The 25,030-nt window shown below is 35.0% G+C and overlaps 1 protein-coding gene across 2 annotated transcripts in view; it reads right to left on the bottom strand.

Annotated features, from left to right (window-relative positions):
* Positions 1-275: 275 nt before the first annotated feature.
* Positions 276-25,030, bottom strand: part of SLC30A9 (solute carrier family 30 member 9) — a 38,467-nt gene continuing 13,712 nt past the window's right edge. Inside the window, exons 8-18 of one of the 2 annotated variants that reach the window (XM_080398770.1) lie at positions 24,713-24,780; positions 22,505-22,607; positions 20,551-20,606; positions 19,050-19,185; positions 18,593-18,632; positions 18,073-18,144; positions 17,503-17,610; positions 16,069-16,234; positions 9,927-10,056; positions 7,437-7,550; positions 276-5,930 (exon numbers count right to left, since the gene is read on the bottom strand). In XM_080398770.1, coding sequence (XP_080254896.1) covers positions 5,886-5,930; positions 7,437-7,550; positions 9,927-10,056; positions 16,069-16,234; positions 17,503-17,610; positions 18,073-18,144; positions 18,593-18,632; positions 19,050-19,185; positions 20,551-20,606; positions 22,505-22,607; positions 24,713-24,780 — 1,038 coding nt within the window. In that variant the 3' untranslated portion in view covers positions 276-5,885. Of the gene's footprint in view, positions 5,931-7,436; positions 7,551-9,406; positions 9,541-9,926; positions 10,057-16,068; positions 16,235-17,502; positions 17,611-18,072; positions 18,145-18,592; positions 18,633-19,049; positions 19,186-20,550; positions 20,607-22,504; positions 22,608-24,712; positions 24,781-25,030 lie in introns of those variants that run through there. The other variant, XM_080398769.1, reaches the window with a different exon arrangement.

Raw genomic sequence — 25,030 nt, 5'->3', positions numbered from 1 at the left:
TTCAGCATCTTTAATTTGAAGATAAACTTACAAAAAAAACTTTATAGTACATCATTTATACAACATTGCATATTTTTTCTTCTGTCTTCAGATTTGAAGCAGTGGATCACAACCTCAAAATTTTTAAATAGTCTAAATACAGAAATCAAACATATCCTAGAGTGTGGAACTGTACTCCACTATTTTAACAGACACCTCCTCTCTGTAACAGCACTACGAATGCTGGCAATACAAAAATTTGACCAGGCTTACTGTTAGTGTAACACTACAGAAAGTAACCAAGACCTTTTATTGTAATTGGTGGCTTTGGTTTACATAGAAAAAAGAAATTGTCCTCAAAAGCCTCATGTGATATAGGATAGAACAACAGTTTTCTGCCTACCTACTATAATCCGTTGCAGTATGTCTATGGTATTTTAAAAACACACATCCTTTTCACATTACATTTTGAATGTTTTAACTCCTTTTCAGAATGTGATGATTTAACTGTAAGTCTCCGTTATCCACAGAAAAATATGCAACTTGAAAAATAGTAACATATTCACCAATGATTACAGTCCACTGCAAGAATTCGGTGGAACTTAGAAACTGCACCTTTTTTTTTCCTTTTCTGTAGCATCTTCAGTATGGCGCTTCAATCTTTTTCTGGCTGAAAGAAACTATTCGTTTTCTCTTTAATTTAGTCCAGCTCCCATTCCCACAATCACAATTACTCACCCTCCACTCACCAAATACGTACCTCACCAACAGAACTCCAGACTGAGATTATACCATTGCCCTTAGCAATAAGACAGTTTTCAGAGGGCAAATAGATTTATACCTGTGAGACTCAATACCTTATTAAGAAACAGTTAAACAGAGGCACTCATTTTCTTTGGGGGGGGGGTTGAGAGATGATATTTTTTGCTAGGGGTGGGAGGGAGGAATCACCCACCTATCTGAATATTGCTAGAATGTCATACTACATAGTTTTATGCATTCTAATGAAATATTATTTTACCGTCCTTCTCTCCAATCATAATTTCTTATTTCTGGACAATTTTTCAGATTGTGTTCATCTGTTCCTATTCCCAAGCGCTCAACACCTTAGTTTTTTCCCTTCCTTGTATTCTTTTTCTTTTTACCACACACTTTGTTACTGTTTCCTTTCTTTTGCTTCAGCAAAGCCTGATTGAGTGCTGTTTCTGTAGTCCATACAACCACTTAAAAGAGTTCCTGGCACATTTTATTTTCCTCAAAGCAAAGATTTCTGAAGTGCATGTCCTTTAGAAGTCTGGATTCCTATTTCTTTCCGTTTGTAATAAAGATATAGTCTACTTTTGATCTGAAATATTTGCTTCTCACTAACAAGAAAGGAAAAATTAATTATTTAACCCTCGTAACCCCTCTACAAAAGTATCTTTTTGATACACCTCAACTTCTCATTTACATTAAGCAAGTAAACTGCATGAGAGGTTAGTTGTACTCTGTTCAGAGCTGACAGCAAGAATAGAAGCAGCACAATACTTAAGCTAGAAGGGAAAAAAAGAAACCAAATTGTTATTTTATGTTCATTTCTACAATGTAAGCCTTTAGGCATGCACAGAAGTTCAATTTTTGTGCAGGAGTCAATATTAATCAATTGTTCTATTCTACCAAGCCAAAATGCCTTAAAAGTACATATGACCATAAAATGAAATACTTGTATTTCAAATCTTGAACAATATGCTTCTGTGGATGCTTTTGTAAGAAACACATCTAGGTCAACTTTAGAACAAGGATTACTTAACTGAAATTTTCAAAAATTGCCACACTTTCAATACACAAAAGCCTAAAAACCCTTTGCAGGAAGCGTGTATTTGATGCACTCATCCTTAGTAGAGGTACCTCCCATAACGCATACTTTTTAGTTTGTTACAGAAAAAAGATAAAACAGCTAAAACGATAACAACTAAGGAGAACACAGAACTGCAATCAGTGTACTACTAGACACAAAAAACATACTTAAAATTCTTCCCCGTACTCCCCCTTATCAAAATGGAGCCAGTAAAAATCCCTCAATAAAAACCGCACCTGCCAGAATCAGAGAACTCTGGTAGTTTTGGCGAACGCAATCTGTAGTTTTCAAAACAGCAATCACTGTTGTCAACTATCAATGAACAAGCACAGTACAAATTCCAGAGACCAAAAGTAGCGTCTAGCCCTGCTATTTAAAACTTAAGACACTCGTAACAGCTTCCTCCTCTAAAAGCAGAAAAAAAATAATAAAATCTGTGTGGGAATTCAAGGAAGGAGAAAAGCAGAGTCTAAAAAACCTTCAGTCTGAGAATGAGTCACAGAAGATGAAGAATGCAACTTGTCCTTAAAACCTATATTCTCCCGTTGCCCAAATCCCTGCTACTTCTAGGGCAGAAAACACAGCAGTCTCTGTAATAGTCGCCCATTGAAGCATATTTTAGTGGTAAATACTTAACAACTGCTTTAGGAAGTGGAGGGATAGAGGGGGACCACATCAAATACTGAACTCCAGTGTATAAAAGAAATAATTTAGACTTGAAATTGATTCATGGGGGAAAGATAATCACCTCAGAATTTTATCTTTTATAGAAAAATGAATTCTACAGGAAAGCACATATTATTAATGTCCAGCCAGCTTTGATTTAAAATACATTAAAATCACTCAGTATATTGGAACATGAAGATATTTTTTCAAACACACAAATTTTACAGAATTATGAGACACTGCGCAACACATAAGCAATCTTTCACAAAGCCGAGGGCCGTAGTACTTTGAACACAATTTGAAAAAATAGAACCTGCAAGGTCAGTATACAAAAATAAATTTTAAAAGACCACATCTTGAATAAAATCCTAGACTATAACTTTGTTAACTTTATTTTAGTGAGTGCTAAATCCTTACTCCTTTTCTTTCAACTCAATCTAAAAAATTATTATGTAATTGCATTTGTGATAAAGAAAAAAAATCCACTCATCCACACTTCGTAAGTTCTCTTTAATTCTGAGGATTCTATCATGTATCACTCTATCAGCTAAGTATTTTCCCCAAAAACACTTAAAGCAAAAGTAAACTAAGTAGTGGACCCACGTCACCTCAAGTTTTAGACCATAAAGACAGTTAAGAAAAAAGCGCAGTAAAAATGTCAAAACGGTTAAAACAATCTGCAAATTGTAACGTATATTAAAATGTAACAGCTTGGAATTACTTTTCCTTTCCAATCTTTCAGGCTCAATGAATTGGTATTTTCATACATCTGCAAGACATGTAAACTTACAAGGTACTGCCAAAACCAGTCTGCCTGCCTTTTTGTGGTACATCACCATCCTGGTTGTTTTTAAAAATGGAACTGGGTCCTCAAACTACGCAACTGTTGTGCACCCAAAAACATCCAACTTCCAGTTCCTTAAATTTAACATATTGTGATGCTATCATCAGTAAGGTAACTGCGAGACAAGGATCTGAATTTTATCTTGCAATACAAAAGATGTGTGGATGGGTATGCGTCTGACTCATAAGGAAATCAGATTCCATTCGAATTAATCTCTGATGAACGAGAAAAACATTTTAGTAGACTTTTGGAGCAAATGCCCTGTAAGAACATAAACTCACACCTCCTCTTAAACAAGGTATGGGAACACTTTAGTATTGCTGTAACATTTACTAACCTCAAATATGCAACTGCAAAGTGCAGACCAACGCTACTCACTCGTTAATAACTCCAGCATACAAACCACTTAGGATCACACTGGCTGTCTCCACTAACCTCCCGAGTAGAACATTTTCTCAGTTTTACTTCTCTTCTGGTTTTTAAGAGTTGTGGAATAACAAGTTTATTAAAGTTTTTATTCAAATTCAAATACCATATAAATATTCTAGGAAGAAGGAAAAAGGTTATGCATTATCAGATTCCAGTGCTCTTCATGAATAAGACTAAGATCAGCAGAGCGCATACTTTGAGATGAGGTTTGCATGGAAGGGTGAGGAGAAAGGTAAATGCTTTATAATGCGCTAAAATATGCCTTATTTATTTGATACAGTCTACTTCCAAATTACTTTTAAACTGCATTTCAAATCATCAGGCTTAAATATACTACCTAGCTCTACAATAGGAGAAAACCAGATAAAAGTAAGCTTTCTTTTGGATTAGCCATAATAACCTCATATGCTATAAAGAAGTCACCTGTGAATAGGGCTTACGGACAATGGTACTAAAAAGACCCCTTCACCCACAACTACTGTATGTGAAGTCCCATCTGTAACTAAACTCTGGAATGTTTTTCTACTTAAAATGACCAGCATGTGAAGTGCTTTGCAGTTGTCAAAAGGCAGGCTATTTTAAATTCTCATCATTCACTGGTGAGTGACACTTAGTATAAAAACCCTAAAAAGCTTTTAGTCAAACTGGACATATTGGTCTCCACAATTACCATTTGCTGCAGTACCTACAATTTAATCTTAAACTGATTTTTGAAGACTGGTGTTTCCTATCAACACTTCTTCTTTCAGCAAGTCAGTCATTTACTCAGCAACTGAGTCACTAAGACTGTCTTATTACTACCTCTCACCCACGAGCAATTCTCATTTTACTGACATACGTTAAAGTGCATAAAGGATTTTCCTCAGTTATTTATATGCAGTTATTTCACTTATATTTCAACTTCCATGACCAGTACTCATGGCCTATTTAATAAAGGCTGGGTCTCAAAGAATCTGGTATAACTTGGGTGCCTATTTCAGAAAGCCTTGAGGCTGATTATATACAGCACGAGAATTGCACATTTCAAAGTCATAAACTCTTACTCGGGATTGTTGAGGACCACTGATAGAACTACTTTACTTTCCCAAACAAGCAAGGCCAATTCTTAAAGAGCACAAAGTAAGCAGTTTAGAATTCAAATAACAGATCATGTCTAGATGTAAATAAATTAAGAATACAATGTATTCATTTGTTTAAATATAAATAGTTCTAATAATTTTACTATTGTAACTTCCAACTACATCTCTTACGCCTTCTAGCAAAGACTGTAAGTGGCAACACAGCCTATTAAAAGTATAAAAAGCCAAAAATGCCAGTTCACTTTTAATAAGCACTACCATAAATATCTCCCAGATTACATCTGCAGATACTTACAAATAAGAGAACAAGCATCCAAGTAGGGAAAAAAAGAACAAAATTTAAACAGAGGAAGTTCACTGAAATCTCTACATGGTAATTTCTTCACAGTAACTTAACATACTCTGGCTAACCACATCCAGCTAACTCCACTGAGGAGAAAACCCTTATTTTTCTAAGTGTGGTTGGTAATCACAACAGTGGCAAAAAGCAGGTTTCCAGGTCATCGTACTTGGAGAGAAGGCCAGTGCCTGTTTGAAAGAAATTATCTCATAGAAAAGAAAACCTGTGAAAGAATCACACAGTTGAAATACTACAATTAGTTTAAGGTTGGCAGGTTCCACTGGAACAAACTCTTCCTAGCTAATCTTAATATCTCTCAAGAACCTTTAATGATATCTTGAAAGAAACTAAAGAAGTGCAAACTGACTGCAAAGGGACACAAATGGAAAAACTGTGTTGTATATTTTCAGGCAGCTATATCTGCCTAACTAACCCTCAAGTCTTAAGTTCTGAATTGCAGTAAATATACCCTGACAGACTCTCCTGTGGAATTTAAGTCAAGTAGTTTTTTAAAACTGATTTTGCCATGGAAATCTTTGTCTGCAAGTCTAGTGCTTTTCCAGAAACAGAAGCAGTGCTAACAGTCCAGGAAGCCTACAGCAAAAGTAAGCGAGGTATGATGCTGAGGTCACTGCAATTTCAGAAACTTTTCAGCCCTTTACATGACTTCTTTCCAAAATGGTATCAACCTGAAGATTTCTTCTGCCAAGTCTATAATATCTCCAAATCCACATGACGAACATCAGGATTTCGTTGCTGAAATAAAATAAATAAATTAAAAATTCAAAATATTCAAACACATTTTTGCACATGGATACAAGTAATGTATTCCTGGTATGATGCTGGCAACTGGATAACAAATCCCCTTTTCTGGTAACATAGGGACTATTTTAACACATTTTAACATAGGGAGCTCTTTAAAAATGAGGAATAACTTCAACAAACATTGCCCATAGTATAAGCAATTTTTTGAAGGCCAAGTCATCTTTTTATTTGATGAATACTTTTCAACATCACAAATAAACTGGTTCTTACGCATTATAAAGAAGCTCTCAATTTTTAAAAGGCTGTTAAAATGAGATGCACATATATATATATGTTTATTTGGAGAGTTTTATATAAAAACTTAAGAAAGTTTTAACAGATACTTCCCTGAATAATGGGTAAGATTGCTGACAATTTGTTCTATGTCATTGAAGCTATTTATAGAGATTCAAAATACTGTTGCTATTAAAAAATATGCATTTTCTGATACTGTAGAAATATGTTATCATTACATGAACTGTATAATCCATGAGAGGTTTAATCAAAGTCAGTGACTTCAAAATCATCCAGCACGTGAACGTGACTAGCGTATTTAGTAAAGCATGTTCAACAGCAACACAATCACTAAAGTCGCTGCCTATACCAAGAAACAGTATTCGTGTTTATAGAATAATTACTCATGAACCTGCCCCTTGAAAACCATGAAGAACTGGATCTGCTAGGGCAATTAAACTCAAAAAATAGTATTTTGGTTTTTAAAAAGTGCCAGTCTAGGAACAGAAATTAAAACTAGAGTATTTATCAAATATAATAAGCAAGGACAGACATGCTGTTGAGCAGTGTCTCATGACCAGAAAAGGCCATCATGACAGGACTGTATTTGCCTGGCAGTGAGTATACTTATAGATCTGTATTCATGTCAGAAAAGGTAAGATTAACAGTCACAATATTTTACAAAATTAAAAATGGAAACAATCCTTTGTTGCATCAACCAAAGAATATTTAAATAGCAGAATGGGAAAAAAGAAGTAATTATAAGAAAGTTATGACAGGTTTATAAATGAAGTAAACACTGTACTGCTTCAACAGGAACAAAAAATGTTGACTAAAGCCCTCACCGCACACATACACTTGATATAATGCTAAATACGAGATTTAAAAAAAAAATTAGTAATTGAAATTTGGTGCTTTACAACCAAAACATAATTCAACAGCCTGTAAATAACCTGATATTCTGAGAATACAGTAACAAAGACACAATTGGGTCTTATTTCACAAAAAAATATTGTTCTAAACTGAACAAAATACATAACAAATGGATCAATGGCAAAGTAAGGGTTTGCTGCTGGTGAGAACTTAGTTAATGATACTATCATTAGGATTATCAACCTCTTCCCTCTCCCATACTTATAACCAAAATCCCAAAAAGTAGATGCAGTGACACTGTTTAAAATGTAGCACAGAATAAGCGCTCCCTAATAAGCAGTTAAATTTTACCTTCAGGTCCTTCTCAAGTCTGTCTACTTCAGCTCCCAGTGTGTCAATGATATTCTCGCCATGCTTAAGCATGAAGGCTTCTAATTCTTCAAGGGTTTTCACTTGTTGAATTTCCTAGGAAGAAATCAAATTTAAGACATTTTGATGAAGAAAAGAAAAGAAAGGAGTAACACTACAGAGGGTCCTGACACATTTCTAGTGGGGAAAACCAAACAAAAAAACCCAAACACTTTTCAGATTTCCTTTCAAAATATCATCTGTTCTTATGTCTCAAAGACACAGAAGAGTAGTATCTATTCAATGAAACAGCTGGCTTACACCTGCACTTGATACAAAACCTTCTTGTATCTTTAATGGATTTCCTGCTTGACTTTCCAAGTAAGTTTAGAGAATTTCTTTCATTTCCTAGAAGTTTCTGGGGTATCCCTTGCTCACAGCAAGGCAGAGCAGGGTACCCCTGTGTATTTTTTCCTGATTTTCTTAATGTTCTTACTATTCCGTTACACTGCTTACTCTGGGCATCACATTACCAACTCATCTGAAAATCCGCAAGGATTACTATGAGTGCTGCTGTAAATACAGCTTCCATGATATTAAAAAACTTGAAAGTAGTCGATAGGAACTGAGACTAGGAGATCCATAGCATATAAGACTGCAGGAATGAGGTTAAAGACGACAGGATGCTATGCCCTTCCCTCCAAAAAAACCACAAACATCAATCAGTAGCATCAAAGCAGGTTTTACATTACAGCCTTGTCATAAGCTTTCCTTAGAGGTCTCACACCAAGTTGGCCAGAAGCCATTTGCCCTGCAGTATCTCAGCCATAGTTTAGGTGATACCAGTTGTGGTACATTTAGGACAAGTCAGTTATTGCTAACAGATAAGCGTAATTATTAAATTGCTAATTCTTCTTGTGTATACCGCTACAACACAACGTTAATTTCTACCCCTGCCATTACTCTCAACTGAAGAGGAATAATGTGCTTAGAAGATATTCCAACCACAATAACCTATGGCAACGATCACAGCAAGTCTCACAAGAAAAAGAAACCAGATTAATCTGAATGACAGTATTTCAACAAATATTTCACAACTTTAGAAAGAGTAACGTTGATACAAATGCTAGTTGAATGAACTAGTTGTTTGAAAAACTATAGATCAAAAGGCAAGTGCTATGTCTGCCCTTGACTTCAGGTGGCTGAGTCCTGCTGAAAGAGGCCATTCTTCAGCAAGGGTTTTATAGCTGACACAAGGTTACTACATGAAACTACAATGACCTGTGTAAGAAACAGTTGCAAGACTAGAGACAATCAGAAAGAACTTTCCCCACAACATTAATTGGAAGACCCAGTGAAGGTTGTACGCAGTCACCAAAGGGAACAGTGGGTAAAGGACAAAAGCTAACAAAGCCTTTGAAAAGTAGCCACTAAGCTGCGACAGCAAAGCCACCAAGACTCTAATATAAAACTAAGCAAACCTGCAGTGCCGCAGTTGTACCAAGCTGATGGCATTCTTCCTCTCAAAATATATTAAACAAACTCGACACATGAACAGATCACTTACTGCACTACATAACATATATACATTCTTATTATGACATTAAAAGGCAGTACTTTTTAAAAATAACTGGGAAATTAATAGTTTCAAAACTTGCAGTAATTTAAATGTAAACTTAGATAACTTCTAAGTCATATTTAATAGACAGACATAAAATGCAGATATCTGATATCTAGTTTTCACTTTGAAAGGGTGGCAAAATATATAAGCAAGTTATTGGTGAAAGCGGGTAAGCAAGCAAATGTTTTGCCTACTTAAAACTCCTTGTAATTCAGATAAATTATTCTTTACTTCATACTTCATAGCTTTGCTGCGTAGAACCCAGCTGAAAGCAGTTTTGTATTTCTATATGGAGGAGAGGGATTAAGAAAAGCTACTCTGAAGGACACTGAAATCAGAGACAGACACTTACTTAAGGGTGGTTAATTGTTAAACGCTGTCAAAATGCTATGACATGTGATGCCAGCAATCCATATTCAAGCCTAGTTTGAATGGCAGAATCTGTAAACCGTAACACTGCATCTTCAGCACCCAAGGCGAATGGCTCTGCCAAAACAGATGCTTATTCTCAGGTGACAGGCTTCCAGTTTTAACTAGAGTTCTTGTAATTCAATAAAATATTATTGGAATAAATATGTTCTCATCAAAATTATTTTGGACAAGTCTGTATTTTCTAACAAAAACTTGAATTAAAAAACATCTGCCCTCCTCAGCTCAGAAGTGGCTCTGTTTCAGCAGCACATAATAGGATTTCATATACAGATATTTAACACAGTAACACAAAATAAAAACATCTGCAATCCTTCAAAATGAAGAAGCGGAACATATCACACCTACTTGAAAATCTTGGGTTTAGACATACTTGAAATTGCAAAGTAAATATCAAATACTGGATGTTACAAAATCTTTTTTTAAAAAAAAAAAAAACATACTTGTAGCAGCTGTTCAATGTCTTGTTTTTCCAGGTAAGAACGAGTAACAACCCGTCCATCAAAGTCTACTTCTGCCTTGAATCTCACTTTGCTCATTCCCATGTCTGTAGCTTTAACATCATGAATTGCTCTGAAACACATAATTTTTAAAGAAAATGTATAACAACATAAACCAAACAACTAGCTAGTTTGACTTCTGATATTAACAATATTGTCACAGTAAAATGATCCTTTTAAAAGGCCACTGCCTTTGACTAACATATCCTTATTTTGCCACCACACTCTTCCATTAAATACTGATTTTTATTTAACTGGTTATGCTATTTCTATAGTTATCTGCTACACTAACACATCCATACACAGTTTGCTGCAATAAAAGACAGACCACAAGAAGCATCACAGATTCAGAACTAGACTAATAGTATTTTAAAAAAAACCCTACATTAGAAAGTGAGAACTTCCCTATTCTTGAGTTAAACTTCTAAGTTCAACTTATTTGCTACTGCAAAGTTTTAAGCATATACTGACCCTATTTAACAATCTTTAAGTACCATCAATTCTGAAGTAAAAGAACAATAACTACTGTCAACTACTGAAAGCACACACTGCAATTACAGAAGTGTCCTTTCCTAGATAATTACAATTTGTAAAGGCATGACCTTCTGGAGAATTTTTTATTCAAAGTAACACTTGATGTAAGAAAAAGTTACAGATACTGTGTTTGGAACACATTTTTGACTGTACTCAGTTACTGATCATGATTAATCACAGCACAGCTGTCTGTAAATGCTGAAATGTGTTTATTTAAAGGTTCCTAATAGATACTAGAACATGAATGTTGCAATATGTTTATATTTTGGTCCTTTGAAAACTCCTGGTTTTCCATAGCATAGTTTTGTTCTGGTTTGTTAGATAAACTCCATGATGCATGAACATGGGTAATAAACAAAAAGTGCTCTAATAAGGTATGAGGTAAACTCACAACCCAGACATACTGTGGTATATTTCAACAGTGAAATAAATATAAAATAAAACATTAAAATAATCTTATTAGAAAAAAACCTAGAGTAACAAACTTAGTTATCTTTAAAGCCAAGTATAATTTAAAATTGCCACTGCAGAGTAAGTTTCCATATTTTTTCCATCAAGACCAGAAAAAAGTGGAAACTAAAATACAGGACAAATCGCCAAGAAGTTTCAAATGTTTTAAATTCTTTCTTTTGACATTTCCAAAGCAAAGCAAGTAAATATTCCACAGACTTTGGTTTTATTACACAGAAAAATGCAATAAATTCTAACACACAATTTAGATTCACCAATAAAGCTGACTTGATGGAAAGTAGTAAACCTTTTCCCCCCCCGTTCATCTAAGTGGTGCAATTTCACAGCATCTTTAAATTTAGCTTGTCCTTTGTTTTAAGCAAATTTACCCCTCCCAACCAGAAATGTTTCTTCTCATCTAAATGTTTATAAATCAGAACCAAACTAACTTCACAGGCAGTGCAGGAAGAAAGCAGACGGCATGTATTTTGAAAGTAGCCTGATAGAGTGAACAGCCAACAAAGAACAAGAGACAGAAATTTAAGATAAACAGTCACAGGAAATGTTTATGGAATGTTTCTTGTAATACTCAGGTAGAGGACAGGTAAGCACAGTAAAAAAAAAAAAAAAAAAAAAAAAACACCACCATGAAATATATATAGATACACCAAAATATACATCTTAGTAAACATTTAAGCAGAGTAAAAGAACTATAAAGCTTCGTGGTAGCCATAAAGAATTTCTAGCTCTAATCAAATTTACACAGCTTTCTGTGGGAAGCTACCAAATCAAAACAGTATTAACTGGAGTAACCTAAAGGACATCAAGCTACCTCCTCACACAAGAGGGTATTTAAGATAACTGGTGCAGTTCAATGAGGGTTATTGAATTCAGAGAACTTGTATCCATGTGATTCAAAAATGTTGAAGATATATCAAGTGCCTATCAGAGCTAAGCAAGAAGATAAGAGGTATTTGAGATTCTCATTAAGTAGTAACCTGATAAAATTCAGTGGAATGATGCATATTCTGTAAATGTGAAGGAAAAAAAGTCTACCTTACTGCTTATAATCTGTCCAGGAAAGATAAAGACAGTGAGTCGGAAGGAGAAAATCACTAATAATTCAAAAATACAAATGTGTATGCTAAAACTTAAGCTACAAAGCTTACTTATGGAAGCTTCTAGATGGCTAGTAGACACCATCAATCCAATCTAGGGAAAAGAGTAAATTTCACATTAAAGAAACATTTGTCAGAGGGCACCAAGTTATTGGTTTTGAGCCATCAGTTATAATTTTTTTTTCCTCCAAACCAGACAGCCAGATTTTCCAGCACAACAGTAGCACAATTACCCAATAGCTGTTACAATGAAGTAAATATTGAAGATGAAAATGTCACTAAGAATAGTTTATGCCATAAGAACAGAATCAGGACAGTCTGTACCACATCATATATTTTATTTCACAGTTCTGAAAGCCTAATTTTCCTGTGAAATGAGGAAGTCTTTTAGCATCAAGCCTAACACTTCAGTTAAACTGAACACAAAGATTTAGGCACCAAAAGTAGCAATGAGAATTAAGAATGGAATGTTTGTATAGCAAAAAATAAAATCAAATAATTTTTCAGCTGAGAGAAACTCACTGAAAGCCCATTCTGGATCATAAACAAAGTAAGGGCTACCACTAGAAGTTACCAAGCTAAATGAAAAGAAAGAGGAAATAAATAACAGCCATGAGCCTAAAAAAGAAATTATGAAGTCCAGCAAACTGACAGAAGTATACAAACCAACTTTTTTTAAGTATAGCAAAACCAAAGGATAACCTGGAAACAAGCCTGCTACTAGATGGAAATGGTAAAATTGTTACGGATGATACAGAACAGACAGAAACATACAGTAACCATTGTTTTCTTGGTCTAAAAAAAGCAAAACAATGTATTACTACTACAAAGCATTTCCCTATTAGTAGCAGAGAAGCATATTGGATATTTAAAAGGGAAAAAAAGCTTCTAATTCAGCAGGCTCCATAACTTGCATTCAAAAGCAAAAAGAAGAATAACTGTGAAGGCAAATATATTTTTCACCCTGCAACACTGATGAGAATTAAAAAAAACAGATTATATTAACACCACTGTGCCACAATTTAAGACCAGCAAACGAGGCAATCCATTTAACTAAAGACAACTTCACCTGACAACCCAAGGAAAAATAGTGAAAAAGGTGGCAGAAAAAAATTATATATTAAGAGCATTAATTCCAGTCATTAAGGTTTTAGAGAATGTAGGTCCTGTCAAACAACACTGTTAAAAAAAAAAAAACTTTTAAAAAATCAAAAAACCCTCAAGATTTAGCTGAAAAAAAAAGATCAACAACACAGAGATTAATTATTTCAGTAGGACAGCAGTTAGCACTGTCTGATAAATCACATACTTTATAATTGCCAGTGGAACACAACGCTCAGGCAAGCAGCTGCTGGAATAGTAAGTGGTGGTGGCAGCAGTGACAGGGGCAGTGGGGAGTTGAAATCAGAGCCTCTGGATCCTTTGGTCAATTTGAATCTAGAATACCTTCTGATGAATACTAAATGATTCCCTAGTAATTCTCCTACATATTTGGCAGAATGCATCTGAAAATAAAGATTGAAAACTCTCCATGAAAGAACAAGGGACGACTGTTCTGGGAAGCAGCAACTGCAAAAAGGATTGCATTGAGAACTCAGGTAGTTTGATAGTTAAAAAAACTGAAAGGTTGAAGTAAAAAGAGCAAATATTAGTCACAGCTTTAGAAGCAGACCAGCACTCAGGAGCTTTTTCTTTTACATTTGGTGCCAGTAGGAAAAGTCTAAGAGTAGAGCATACTACTGCAACACTACATTTAAGAAAACGGAAGAGTTTGAATGTTGATGAAAATGCTGAAACTCCTACAAGCCCAAAGCTGTTGATGAAAATGTACAAGTAGCCTTTTGAAGAAAGGCATGTCCAGAGAAGGGCAACAAAGCTCGTGAAGGGTCTGGAGCACAAGTCTTATGATGAGCAGCTGAAGGAATCTGGGTTGTTTAGCCTGGAGAGGATGAGGCTCAGGGGAGAACTTATTGCTCTCCACAACTACCTGAAAGGAGGCTGTAGGCAGGTGGCAATAGGCCTCTTCTCCCAGGTAACAAGCAACAGGACAAGAGGAAACAGCCTTAAGTTACACCAGGGGAGGTCTAGATTGGGTATTAGGAAAAATTTCTTCACTAAAAGGGCAATCAAGCATTGGAACAGGCTGCCCAGGGAAGTGGTAGAATCACCATCCCTGAAATGTTCAAAAAATGTGTAGATGTGGTGCTTAGAAGTATGATTTAGTGGTGGACTTGACAATCCTGGGTTAACAGACTTGATGATTTCAAAGGTCTTTCCAACCTAAATGATTCTACAAGTCTATGAAACACTTGATGCTAAAAAGACTTCCTCATTTCACAGGAAAAATTTGAAAACAAACCAAAAACTAACCAATGGCTTGAATAATTAAAAAAAATTAAGAGTAGCTTCTTCCCCAGATTATGCCTAGTTACAAGCAAGGTTAATTATATATTTACATTTCAGAGAATTCTGAGATGAAGAACAGGTGTCTTATCAGAAGGTGTAAGTTAACCAAGCTCAAAATATCCAGCTTGTTACAAGAAGAACTTGGTCAAAAACAAAGGCTGCACTACAAGAAATCAAAGTATTTCTTTGGATAATATAATGGATCTAAGAAAAGAGATCACTCGAGACAAAGTGCACACAGAAAGAAGGTCCTGCAAATGAGGTTATGAAAAGCAACTAAACATGTTTCAGCTTCTAACCTTAAGAGAAACACACAGGTTCTTACCAAGTCTGCACTTGTTTTTTTTCACATACTTTATTTTAAAGTTGTTACTTCTTGTTTCAAAAAAGTATCTACGGCAAGGAGACAAGCTAAGTCTGCTCTGTTGAGAAGCTACAGCCATCTACAAAATGGAATACAATATAAAACGGTGCTTGGGATAGAAGAAATTTTATGATTCCAGACTGAGACAAGTAAAAGCCACCTGTGCACTTTGGAAAAAAGAACTACAGAAGCTGAGTACCAATAACCATATGAATTCACCTACTCTAACAGAGTACTGTTGACACATGCTCCACACTCAGACTAATCCAGGGCCACCACAAATACTTTAAGCAGAGTTTAGTTACTGACACGTGGAAATTCTACCACAATTCTATTCCAAACCAGGAATCTGGTTTAGCTTCTGGAATGAAAGGTATGTCATTCAGACCTGTTGCTTGCAACTGAGATAATGCAGTACTTAATTTCTTTCTATTATTCTGGTGCTAACTAATGGGCTTGGGGTTTTTCCTCCAGAGCTCAGTAATGACTACAAATAAAAAAAGCACTAAAATATTCCAGCTGATTTACACAGAAATACATTCCCGAATAAAGATTTTGAAGAAAACAAAGAGGGGTTTTGCTTCTAAATCAAGGTTAGTAGGGTTAAAGCTAAAATAGCTCCCTAAAAAGCATTTAAACAAGATTTCAGAATTACAGTGAGCTATAAGTCTATTTCACTACAAATTGCATATTTCCAAAGAAAAAGAAATTAGCATTAAGTTCATTCTGTAAGCATCTAACATGCAGAATCTATTACATCATAATACTACTGCAGCACTTCACTGCCAACTGCTACAGAATTCCAGACACTGAATATTAACAGTAACAGAATTTAAATATTTAAGTGCTAATAAACTATAAAAGCAACATTACTGTATCATTTAGAAGTGGTTGCATTTCATGCATTTGAAAACAGTTCTGTTTGTGATGGCTTTCTCATTAAGTCATTGTCAACTCCTTTAATGTAACTGTTAGAAGATATTTGCAATTTTATTTCAGCTGTGGAACATCTGAGAGGTACAAGTATTCACTTCCTGAAATTTTTAGCACAGAAATAGAAGTTAGCAAATTCTACAATCTCAGATGAATCCACCCTAAAAATAATCAATCTCACCAGGTTTCTCCCATTTAAAGTGCTTGAACTATTTTTTCCAAATGCTATTTTCTTGCTCTTTGCTGTTCTTAGCAGAGATTGAGCTGTAAAGATTCTCACCTTACTACAGGATCACTTTCCAGTAACTCGGTGAGTCGCTGCAGTTGTTCAGGTTGAATGGATCGTCCCAGCAGGGCTTCAGTGTTAGTATAGATTAGAAATGCTGACACAGTTCCTAACAGAGTTCCAACACCTAGAGACCCCACACTGTCATAATAAGGATTTCCTAAATAAGATACATCAAATTAGTTTCACATAGTATTTCTAAGACATAGCAGATAATCAGAGATCACACTGAAAAGAGTATATAGTTGGGGGGGGGGGGGGGCGGCGGTTTGGGGGTTTGCTTTTTGGTTGGATTTTTTATTTTTGGATGGGGTTGGGGGTGGGGTTGGGGGGTGGGGTTGGGGGGGTGTTTTTTTTAAGGCACTGGCAATTCTTTCCTACCAAGGAACAAGGTGAACCTGCAAGAAAATAAATTATCTTAAGATAAAGTCTCCAGTCCCTCCTGTCACGTGCAGGACTAATAAATGAGTAAATTCTTGTCAGCTATTTGGGTTTATGTGTACAGAATTACCTTTATTATTATAGCATTATATACACCTAAACACAGTAGTAGCACAAAAGTCTGTTCTTTCATCAGTAACTCAAAAATTTGGAAGTATTAACCATTTCTGGAATACAGTAGGTTTTAAACGTGTACTCATGCATATTCAGATTTGTAGAAACGGTAATCTATTTTTAAGTTTATGAAGGAAACTAGAGAACTGACTTCTACATAAAAAAATGCAACTTGCAATTAACTCATTAAAAGCCAAAACCCAACAAAATTACCATATTTATTTTGTTAAACAATTGAAAAGCCAAAGCCAATACTTATTTGTCCCTTTTTAAGTAATCTTCCCTCTTTAGAAAGCTTAACTGTGCAGCAAATTGAGACTTTGAATCAGCTGCCATATAGATCATCCTATCTGCACCACTTGCATTTGCCACACTGTTCAGGAGCAGCTGTTGTAATCTAAAGATAACGTTAATAGCACTATGTATCAAAAGGAAGGAAAGGGCTGCTTCCTTAAATCCTCCCCACATGCACATGGAGCTGCACACCAACCAATGAAACTCAAATTATGTAATCCCACCATGGCACAAAGTGATTTATCTAACTGACTGCAATAAATATACCTTTAGTAAAAAATATCTTAGTTTGTATTACAAAATCGCTCAAAAGAAAGTCAGACCCATCTGCATGTCCTCTTTCAAGCTTAACCCCATCAATAACAGACATGAAAAAAACCCAAACTTTTTAAGTATTTTCAAATCAAACTACTAGAAATCAGATCAGATAACAGTATAAACCTCTAGAAGCTTACGCAGTACAAGTATCAGAGTAGATATGTGTTTAAGGCAACCAAAATAAACTAAATGCTCTGTGTTCATGTCGTGCACAGGAAGAAATTCACATCCTGATTGCCTCAGCTTGAGGCAGAATTTTACCTGTTAAAGAAGTCAGACCCATACAGGTAGCAGCTACAGCCACACTCAGAACTGCTGCAGCATCCTCCAGTAACACCACATTTGTACTAGGATCACGACTCTGCACAACTGCATATACAACAACAAAAATTACATTGCTTTGGAAAGCTTTACTTTACTACATTATGCACAGTACTTAAGCTACACTAACATCAGCAACTTAAAATAAAAATTTCTGTGAGTATAGAGGAGTAAACTCAATTTCTGCATACGCACACAATTCTGGAAGCATTCATTAATACAAGGAACAAGCCCTGTGCCAATTACAGAAGCTTCCCTAAAATGTTTGAAAAAATTAAAGGGGCACTTATCCTGAAAAATGCAAGTAGTTTAGTAGAAGTATCTAAGTAGTGTTACTTAAATCAACAGGTTTTCATCGAATTTGTCAAATGTATTTATTACAATAGTAAGCAGATCAATAAAGCAAGGGGAAAGGAAAAACAGACAAAACTGTTTTGATCCTTATGCAAATACTGGTAAATAGATTCTGTTTTAAATAATCACATACCTTACTGCTATAACGACACATACCATATTGATAAAATGACAGACCCTTGGCTCGAGCACTCCTGCGAATTTCATTTATAGCAACAAGAAGGGTAGCTGAAACAACACCAAAGTAGTTACTGAAAATGGTTAGCAGCAAAAAGACCTGTTTCCATTTTGAAAAGGGGGAATTTTTCTTTATATCATAGTACAAGATCATCAAGAAAGCTCCAATTATTGATACTTTGAATAATGACAAAGCATAAAGTTACCTTCTTTTCTACCTGTCTCCCCCATACAAATCAGAACAGCTATATCCACTGACAGTTTAATACCAAAAGGAATTCTACGTATACTTTCCAAGTGATGTGTTCTTCAACTTCTTATTATATAGACAGATAATAATTTTTTCCCACTTTTTCTTTTTTGTTTGTTTACAACACAAGTATGTGCAACAGAGTGCAAAACTACTGTGTAAGCAAGGACCAATTATTACTGTAACTACTCATATTGTACACTTGGACATTAAAAAAAATAAATAGAACTGTTTCTTGAAACTGCATACCTCCTTCAGATACCAGTGACCCTGCTAAAATGCAGTATGCCTGTATGAAAAAAAAAAAAGTCTCAATTATTATGTTATATGCATATTTGTACAGATCTCTTCACCATAGACTATCCAAATGCAGCATGCCAGAATCTCATTACCCACTGCGCTGTGTAGCTGTCCCTAAACAGAAGGCAGCCAACAATATTTGAATTGTGCGATATATTGTAAAGTGGGAAAGGAGGACCTCTTGGGAGATGTGAAGGGAAGATGCAGGGTTTAAAAAACAGCTCATTTTGCTAGAAGTTCAGCTATAGTTTAACATGATTCTTTTTCTTAAAAACATTCTCAATAAGGATGGTTTGAGTTAATTGTGCTGGGATTCAAACTGACTCAGGAAGTGAATTTCAGACTGTGCCATTACTTTCTATTAAGTCACCAGAGTTAGATACAATACCAAACAAGATTAGCTTACCCAGAGAAGAGATTCTATAGGATGAGGATGGAGTAAACCTATGATCCCATGATACCAAGAAAGTCCTGCACCCATCATGAAAATGCCCACCCCACTAATTAGGGAGGCAATATAGCGCATGTTTGTGAAACCATACCTAGATGAAAACAAAGAAAGTGATTTAGGAAAGTAAGATTCTGTATCTCTGCAAACATAGCTACAAGTTTTTCCATGTCTGAAATTACCATCATAGGACTGGACATCTATCTAAAACAAAGCTGCTAAATCCAACCTAATCCAAGGAAAAGAAAAGCCACTTGGAAAAGGGTACCTAGAACATGCAAGGACATCAAGCATAGATATCTTTCTAATTCATTTTTAAACAAGCTATTTACACAGCTGTATTAGCTCTTGTGCAAAGACTATGGGTTTTACTACCGTTAAAAAAAAAAAAAAATCAAACCAATAGTCATGTCACTTTTACATTTTATTGAAATGCTACTTCTAAATGAAAACTTTAGCCTTATATCCAGCCAGTCTACATATTTTAAAATGCTAATTTAAAGGGAATAAAGCTTGTGACACCTTTAAGCAGCTCAGCTAACTACACACATTCAAGGCTTGCAGTTTTTAAAAACAGTGGGAAGAGCTAAGGCAATATTTAGGAGTGTACCTTTATTCCCTTTTTTTTTTTTTTTTCTTATTAACTGGTACTAGAAACCATACATTTCTTTAGCAATACTGAAAAACCAGTAGTACAAAAGACTACACTGAGGAAGAAGGGAAAAAAGTGAGGGAGGGGAAGGAGATACAATGAATATTTAGACAAATTTAAGATTAAAATATTTTTCAAATTATCTGAAGTTTTTAATGCAGAAAAGCTTAATTAATTCTGTACATTAGGTGTATTTCGAACTAGTGCTTACAGTATGACTGCTCAAACATGTGAAGTGTAAAGCAGGTCAATACCAAGAAAGTATCATAGAGAATACAGCTTCTAACTTTCATAAGTTGTAAGAACTTGTCAATAATATCCCTATTACTCAGATAAAAACAAAGAGTAGTTTGTCAAACACATCTCCTTATGATACAAATGGCTGCCTTGCAGAAAAGCACTTTGTTGAAAACAGAAAAAGGGCAGTATTTCTTGTTTTTAAAAGATCTCGCCATTCACGTGAACAGTGCTTAAAAACAAAGTAAATCTATGCACTGGAAGAGGTAGAAGAGTCCAAAATAACTTGAAGAAGTAATGTAACTTAAAACCATATCAAAAAACATACCACTGAAAAATAAAATAAAATAAAAAAACAGTAAATATAACATGCATCAAGCCACTGAAGCTGCAACTCCTGCAGTTTGGAAGAAATCTCTTTCCATATTTTATCTATTGTAAAATCAGAAACAATGCATTTCAGAAATTATACGAAATGTCAGATTAAAAAGAACAAGATGACACACAAACAGTAACTGATCTTACTCCTCTATATAATTACCAAAATCATTATTTACTCAAAAAGCTTACGGATGACTAGGGTCTGGCGTCCTTGCAGACTGACTGATGCCCAAAGCTAGCAATGCCTAATTAGGACAAATGGAAAAAAAACTTTGTTATTAAAAATAAATAAATTTAGAAACCTTTATCAACTGAACTTGAAAGATAAAGGCAGATGCAGTTTGCTTATCTGCACATATGCTTTGTAACTGATACTTTATTAGAGCTGGAATATAATCCTCAAAATCCGTCATCAAAATCTACCACCCAAAAAAATTTGTTAATTATACCTATATGTAAGTATTTCTATAGTGTGTGTCTGTATGTGTGTGGATATATATATAATTATTGTTAATTATAATTTTAGAATTGCAACTGAAAGTGAACATTACATGCAATCACAAGTGTTGTTGATCTGCTTCAATGTGAAGGAATGAAGTTGTTCAGGAAACACAGCTATTTAAATAAATCCCTCTTGAAAAGAAATTATACTGAGACTATGGTGATGGCATTCTACATTTAAAGCAATAATTTTACACTGCAGCTTCTTTCAGTAGTGAACTTTGTATTCTCCAAACTGTAGAAAAGAATTATTTTGAAGTAAGATAGCAAGAGGTTTTTATTTCTAAATGGCCTGTTTGGCATAAATTTAATTAGGATGTATTACAGTATTGATGCAGTAAGTTATAAATCTACACCTTAATTCTGTGAAGCATGTGCTTTGTTTTAGGACTATGAATATTGAAACATAATAACAAGTATTAAAATTTAGACACTTCAGTCTTCACAGCAGCAAGCTGCTTTGAGGCAGCAAGGTTTCTCCTGTGTTTTTTCCCAAAACCACATACTCGAATATTTGAGCAAAAACCCCAGGCATTTCCAGTGGAACATTTAACTTTCACATTTAAAAACCAGAATAGCTCTTCCACACATAAGTGGTCAATAATGCCACTATCAAACTTGGTTCACCTATAAATTGACACACCGGGCCAAATGAGTATCACACACTAAGGCTGCCTCCCCATAAATTTAAGTATTATCAATTGAGTGAGTAGCACCCTTCCCTTCACTTTACAGCTGGAATAGGTGAAAGTTTGTGTAAACCCATTTACAGAAAAATAGCAAACAAAATGTGAGTCCTCAAATCAGTCGTTCTGGACAGAGAAGCATACCAGGTACAACTGAAGCAAAAAGGTATCCCAAACTATGTTATAATGCTTTTTAAGATATTAAGTCTGCTCTAATGTTCCATACATTCTTTAAAATTGGAGATGCATAAGATTGTTGCATTTTATATGAGGCACAAGCTATCCAAGCAATCCTTGCGTGAGTTGCAGGAAGGTTTCAGCCACTCATTTTTAGGTGGTTTTTTTTGTTTCCAAAGCCTTGCTATACCAAAAACTGCAACAAGAAAGATTATTTCTCCATTGAGAGGAGAAATTTAAAGGTCTTGTAATGTATGCCTCAAGCATGCTAAAGAACATAGTGGAAAAACCAGCATTAATTTTGTCCCTGCATACTAATATTACTTGTCCAGCTCTGAGTCTGCCATACCACCTCCCAAAGCAAATGTGCCAGGTATGTGGCTACTTGTGCTGTAAGAGGCTGCTAAGGCAGTCTAGAAATAGAAAAAGAAACAGATGGTCATATTCTCATTATTCTACAAGAGATGACTAAGCAACAAAGTCTGTCATTCTATTACAACAACTAACAGGAAAAGTATTTGAAATATGAACCAAAATAAGAAAGAGGTATACTTTGTACATCATCTTAGTTTCAAGTCCCACTTATCTATGAAGTAGCCAAGTGTAAGTCTGCTTACAACAGCTATTCTCTTTCAGCTCACTTCTAAAAAAACTTCAGAATCTATCTTTTTTTTTTTTTTTTTGCTTTCAAGTGTAATACAACTACTCTAAGTATCTATCTTTATTCCTGAAAAACTATTACAAGCGTTAACTTAAGCAGAATGGAAAAAAATACTCACCTGGTTACATGTGTCTGCTAAAGAATGTATGGCTTCTGAAAACATACTTGCAGAACCCGTGTAAACCCAAGCAAGTAGCTTAAAGAAGAAGTTCAACCCATTTCTGAAAACAAAGCAAAGAAATAAACTAAACGCCAGAATATCTGGTCCTTAATATTCTCAGCAAAACCACAAGTGCTGTACAATCATGCATCACCTACTGGCAAGTAGTGAAACGAAGTGTCAATTTAATAATTAAAGGCAAATACAACATACAGATTTTCTGCATGGTTACTGTTGAAAAGCTCTTTCAACTAAACTTGATATGTAAAAATATACACTTTACTTTTGCAAACTAGTTAATTTCTAAGCAGTTCCAATACGTTACACTTCCTGAAAACTACCATCACATTCACTACTCAGAACAACTAACTGCCTATTCAACAGGAGAATACAAGCCGTAAAAATTTCCTTTTCTTGTTCTTCAGTCCTTTCACTCCTATATGGATTCTATATGCTGGATGGAGTGCAAGGTTCCCCACTTCAATCTCAGCTTGGGCAATTCAAACAAACATAAGACAACAGACAGGAAGACAAGGCTGTCATTAGATTACACTGAAAAATTATCTATGGAATTTTTCCATTAAGATGTCCAGGGTGACCTGTCAAGTCTTTTTTAGGCTACAAGCTCACTGGACTGTGAGCACTGTGTTATGTTGTACAGAGAAAGGTAACAGCACTAAAATGCCAGTCCACATTCTCACTTCAAACATTCATTACCAGGTTACAATCATGTTGCAAAGAAAATCATACCAGAGGATTGTAACATTCTCCTTTACCTTTTTTAATATATTTCAATTTAGCTTATTGGCAATTTTAAGAAGTATTCAAATGCAATTACGTGTTATAAATAAGTATTAACAACATCTTGTAGCTGCAGTTTTGGACAACCACATGCCAAGAAACTATATTTATAAAGTTAGAGGAAGCACGAGTCCAGCCCCTTGATATACACAAAACTATACACTTAATTAAGTAACATTCATTGTCAAGGTCATCCTTAAAGAATTTTTGTGAAACTACATCCACTCCTTCAAGCAAGAGGTAGCACTGTTTTCTATACCTCCGTTCACCCACGTACCTGAATGTGCTTTACAATTTTTAATTTAGTCTCATTACCTCATTACCTCATGAGATGGTGAAGCATCACCATAACTTACAGGTAAGAAGTATAAATAATGCATAAGTTAGCGGACAACCCAAGAAGAAAGGAAGGCTGTTTTAACACTAAACCATAATTTAAACTCCCTGTGTTAATTACAAGTTCTTCCAACTCACAGCATAGTGCATCTTTAGCACAGAAAGAAAAATACATTGAATGAGATTCATGAGCACAGTCTCTTGACTTTTGTATTATTCTTCTCAATGTTGTATTAAGGGAGTTAACAGCTTATCTGAAGGTACAATTCAGCTGTGGGGCCCTCAACTCTTCAGATAACACAACAGGCACTCAGCTTATATTTTATTTCACCCCTACAAATTCCGAATTTGTGGGGGGATTTGACGTCCTAGAAATCTAAAAAGAAGCCACACTAAGATTTTTGAAAAATTCACAGGTTTTATGGCAAGTAAATTTTAGTCATCATTTCCTGAGAAAAACTTAATATACTTCTATGTATTTCATGCCAGATAGTCTCTGTTCATTTGCTTTACATCTGGATCATTAGTTTAGTTTTGTTTCATTCAAACTTGTAAGGCATGTGAAAGGCAAAAACCTCTCCTAAAATATCCCATTTTCAGTTAGAGAGGAAAAGAGCTGAATAACAGCAGAAAAAGAAAAGTGAATTCTTTTTGTTGGTTATATGGAAGATTGTTTAAAACATATGAAAAGCTTCCTTGCAAGGAGCAAGAAAAAAGGAAAACTTCAAATGCCTGCCTCTCCATGTCCTTCAAGATTTCAGTTTTCACTTTAATAAACTGTTTAGTCTGATCAACTTCAAAAAATTTGCTCTTCTATGATCAGAGATATATTCTTTCCCTGATCTCTACATATTGATGAATGTATTTACCTAAAATCTTTCCTGCCAATAATGAATAAACAAATTTATTAACTTCAGTTACAGAGACACACAGTTATCTTTAGCTTGAATACAGACGGTTCTAATTTCCAGGATAACAAAAATAAATCGTTTTATACTTGCATAAACAAAACATTTATTTTTAACTTACATGCAAATAGCTACCATCACCACCTTCCCTGGTCCCTTGAAAAACATAGCTGCTGCACTGGAGCGTGGCTACATAAAGAAATAAGAGATTATTAAAATAAAATGACCATATATTGACCTCATGAAGGACCTACCATACAAATTATTAAATAAAACCTTTGCATTGCCCTGTACTGCCAAATTGAAGCTACAGTCCTTGAAGCCTACTAATTTACTGCTGCATTCTCACCCAAACTGCAGTTGGGTGTTACACATTTGTACAAATGGATGGCTATAAAAAGGATAAACCTAAAAGGCCTCCAGCAAGGGCCACTGCAAC

The sequence above is a fragment of the Falco punctatus genome (genome assembly GCF_963210335.1).
Source record: "Falco punctatus genome assembly, chromosome: 1".
Classification (NCBI taxonomy): Eukaryota; Metazoa; Chordata; class Aves; order Falconiformes; family Falconidae; genus Falco; species Falco punctatus.
The sequence above is the reverse complement of the archived record's forward strand: the minus strand, read 5'-3'. Positions and strand labels throughout refer to the sequence as shown.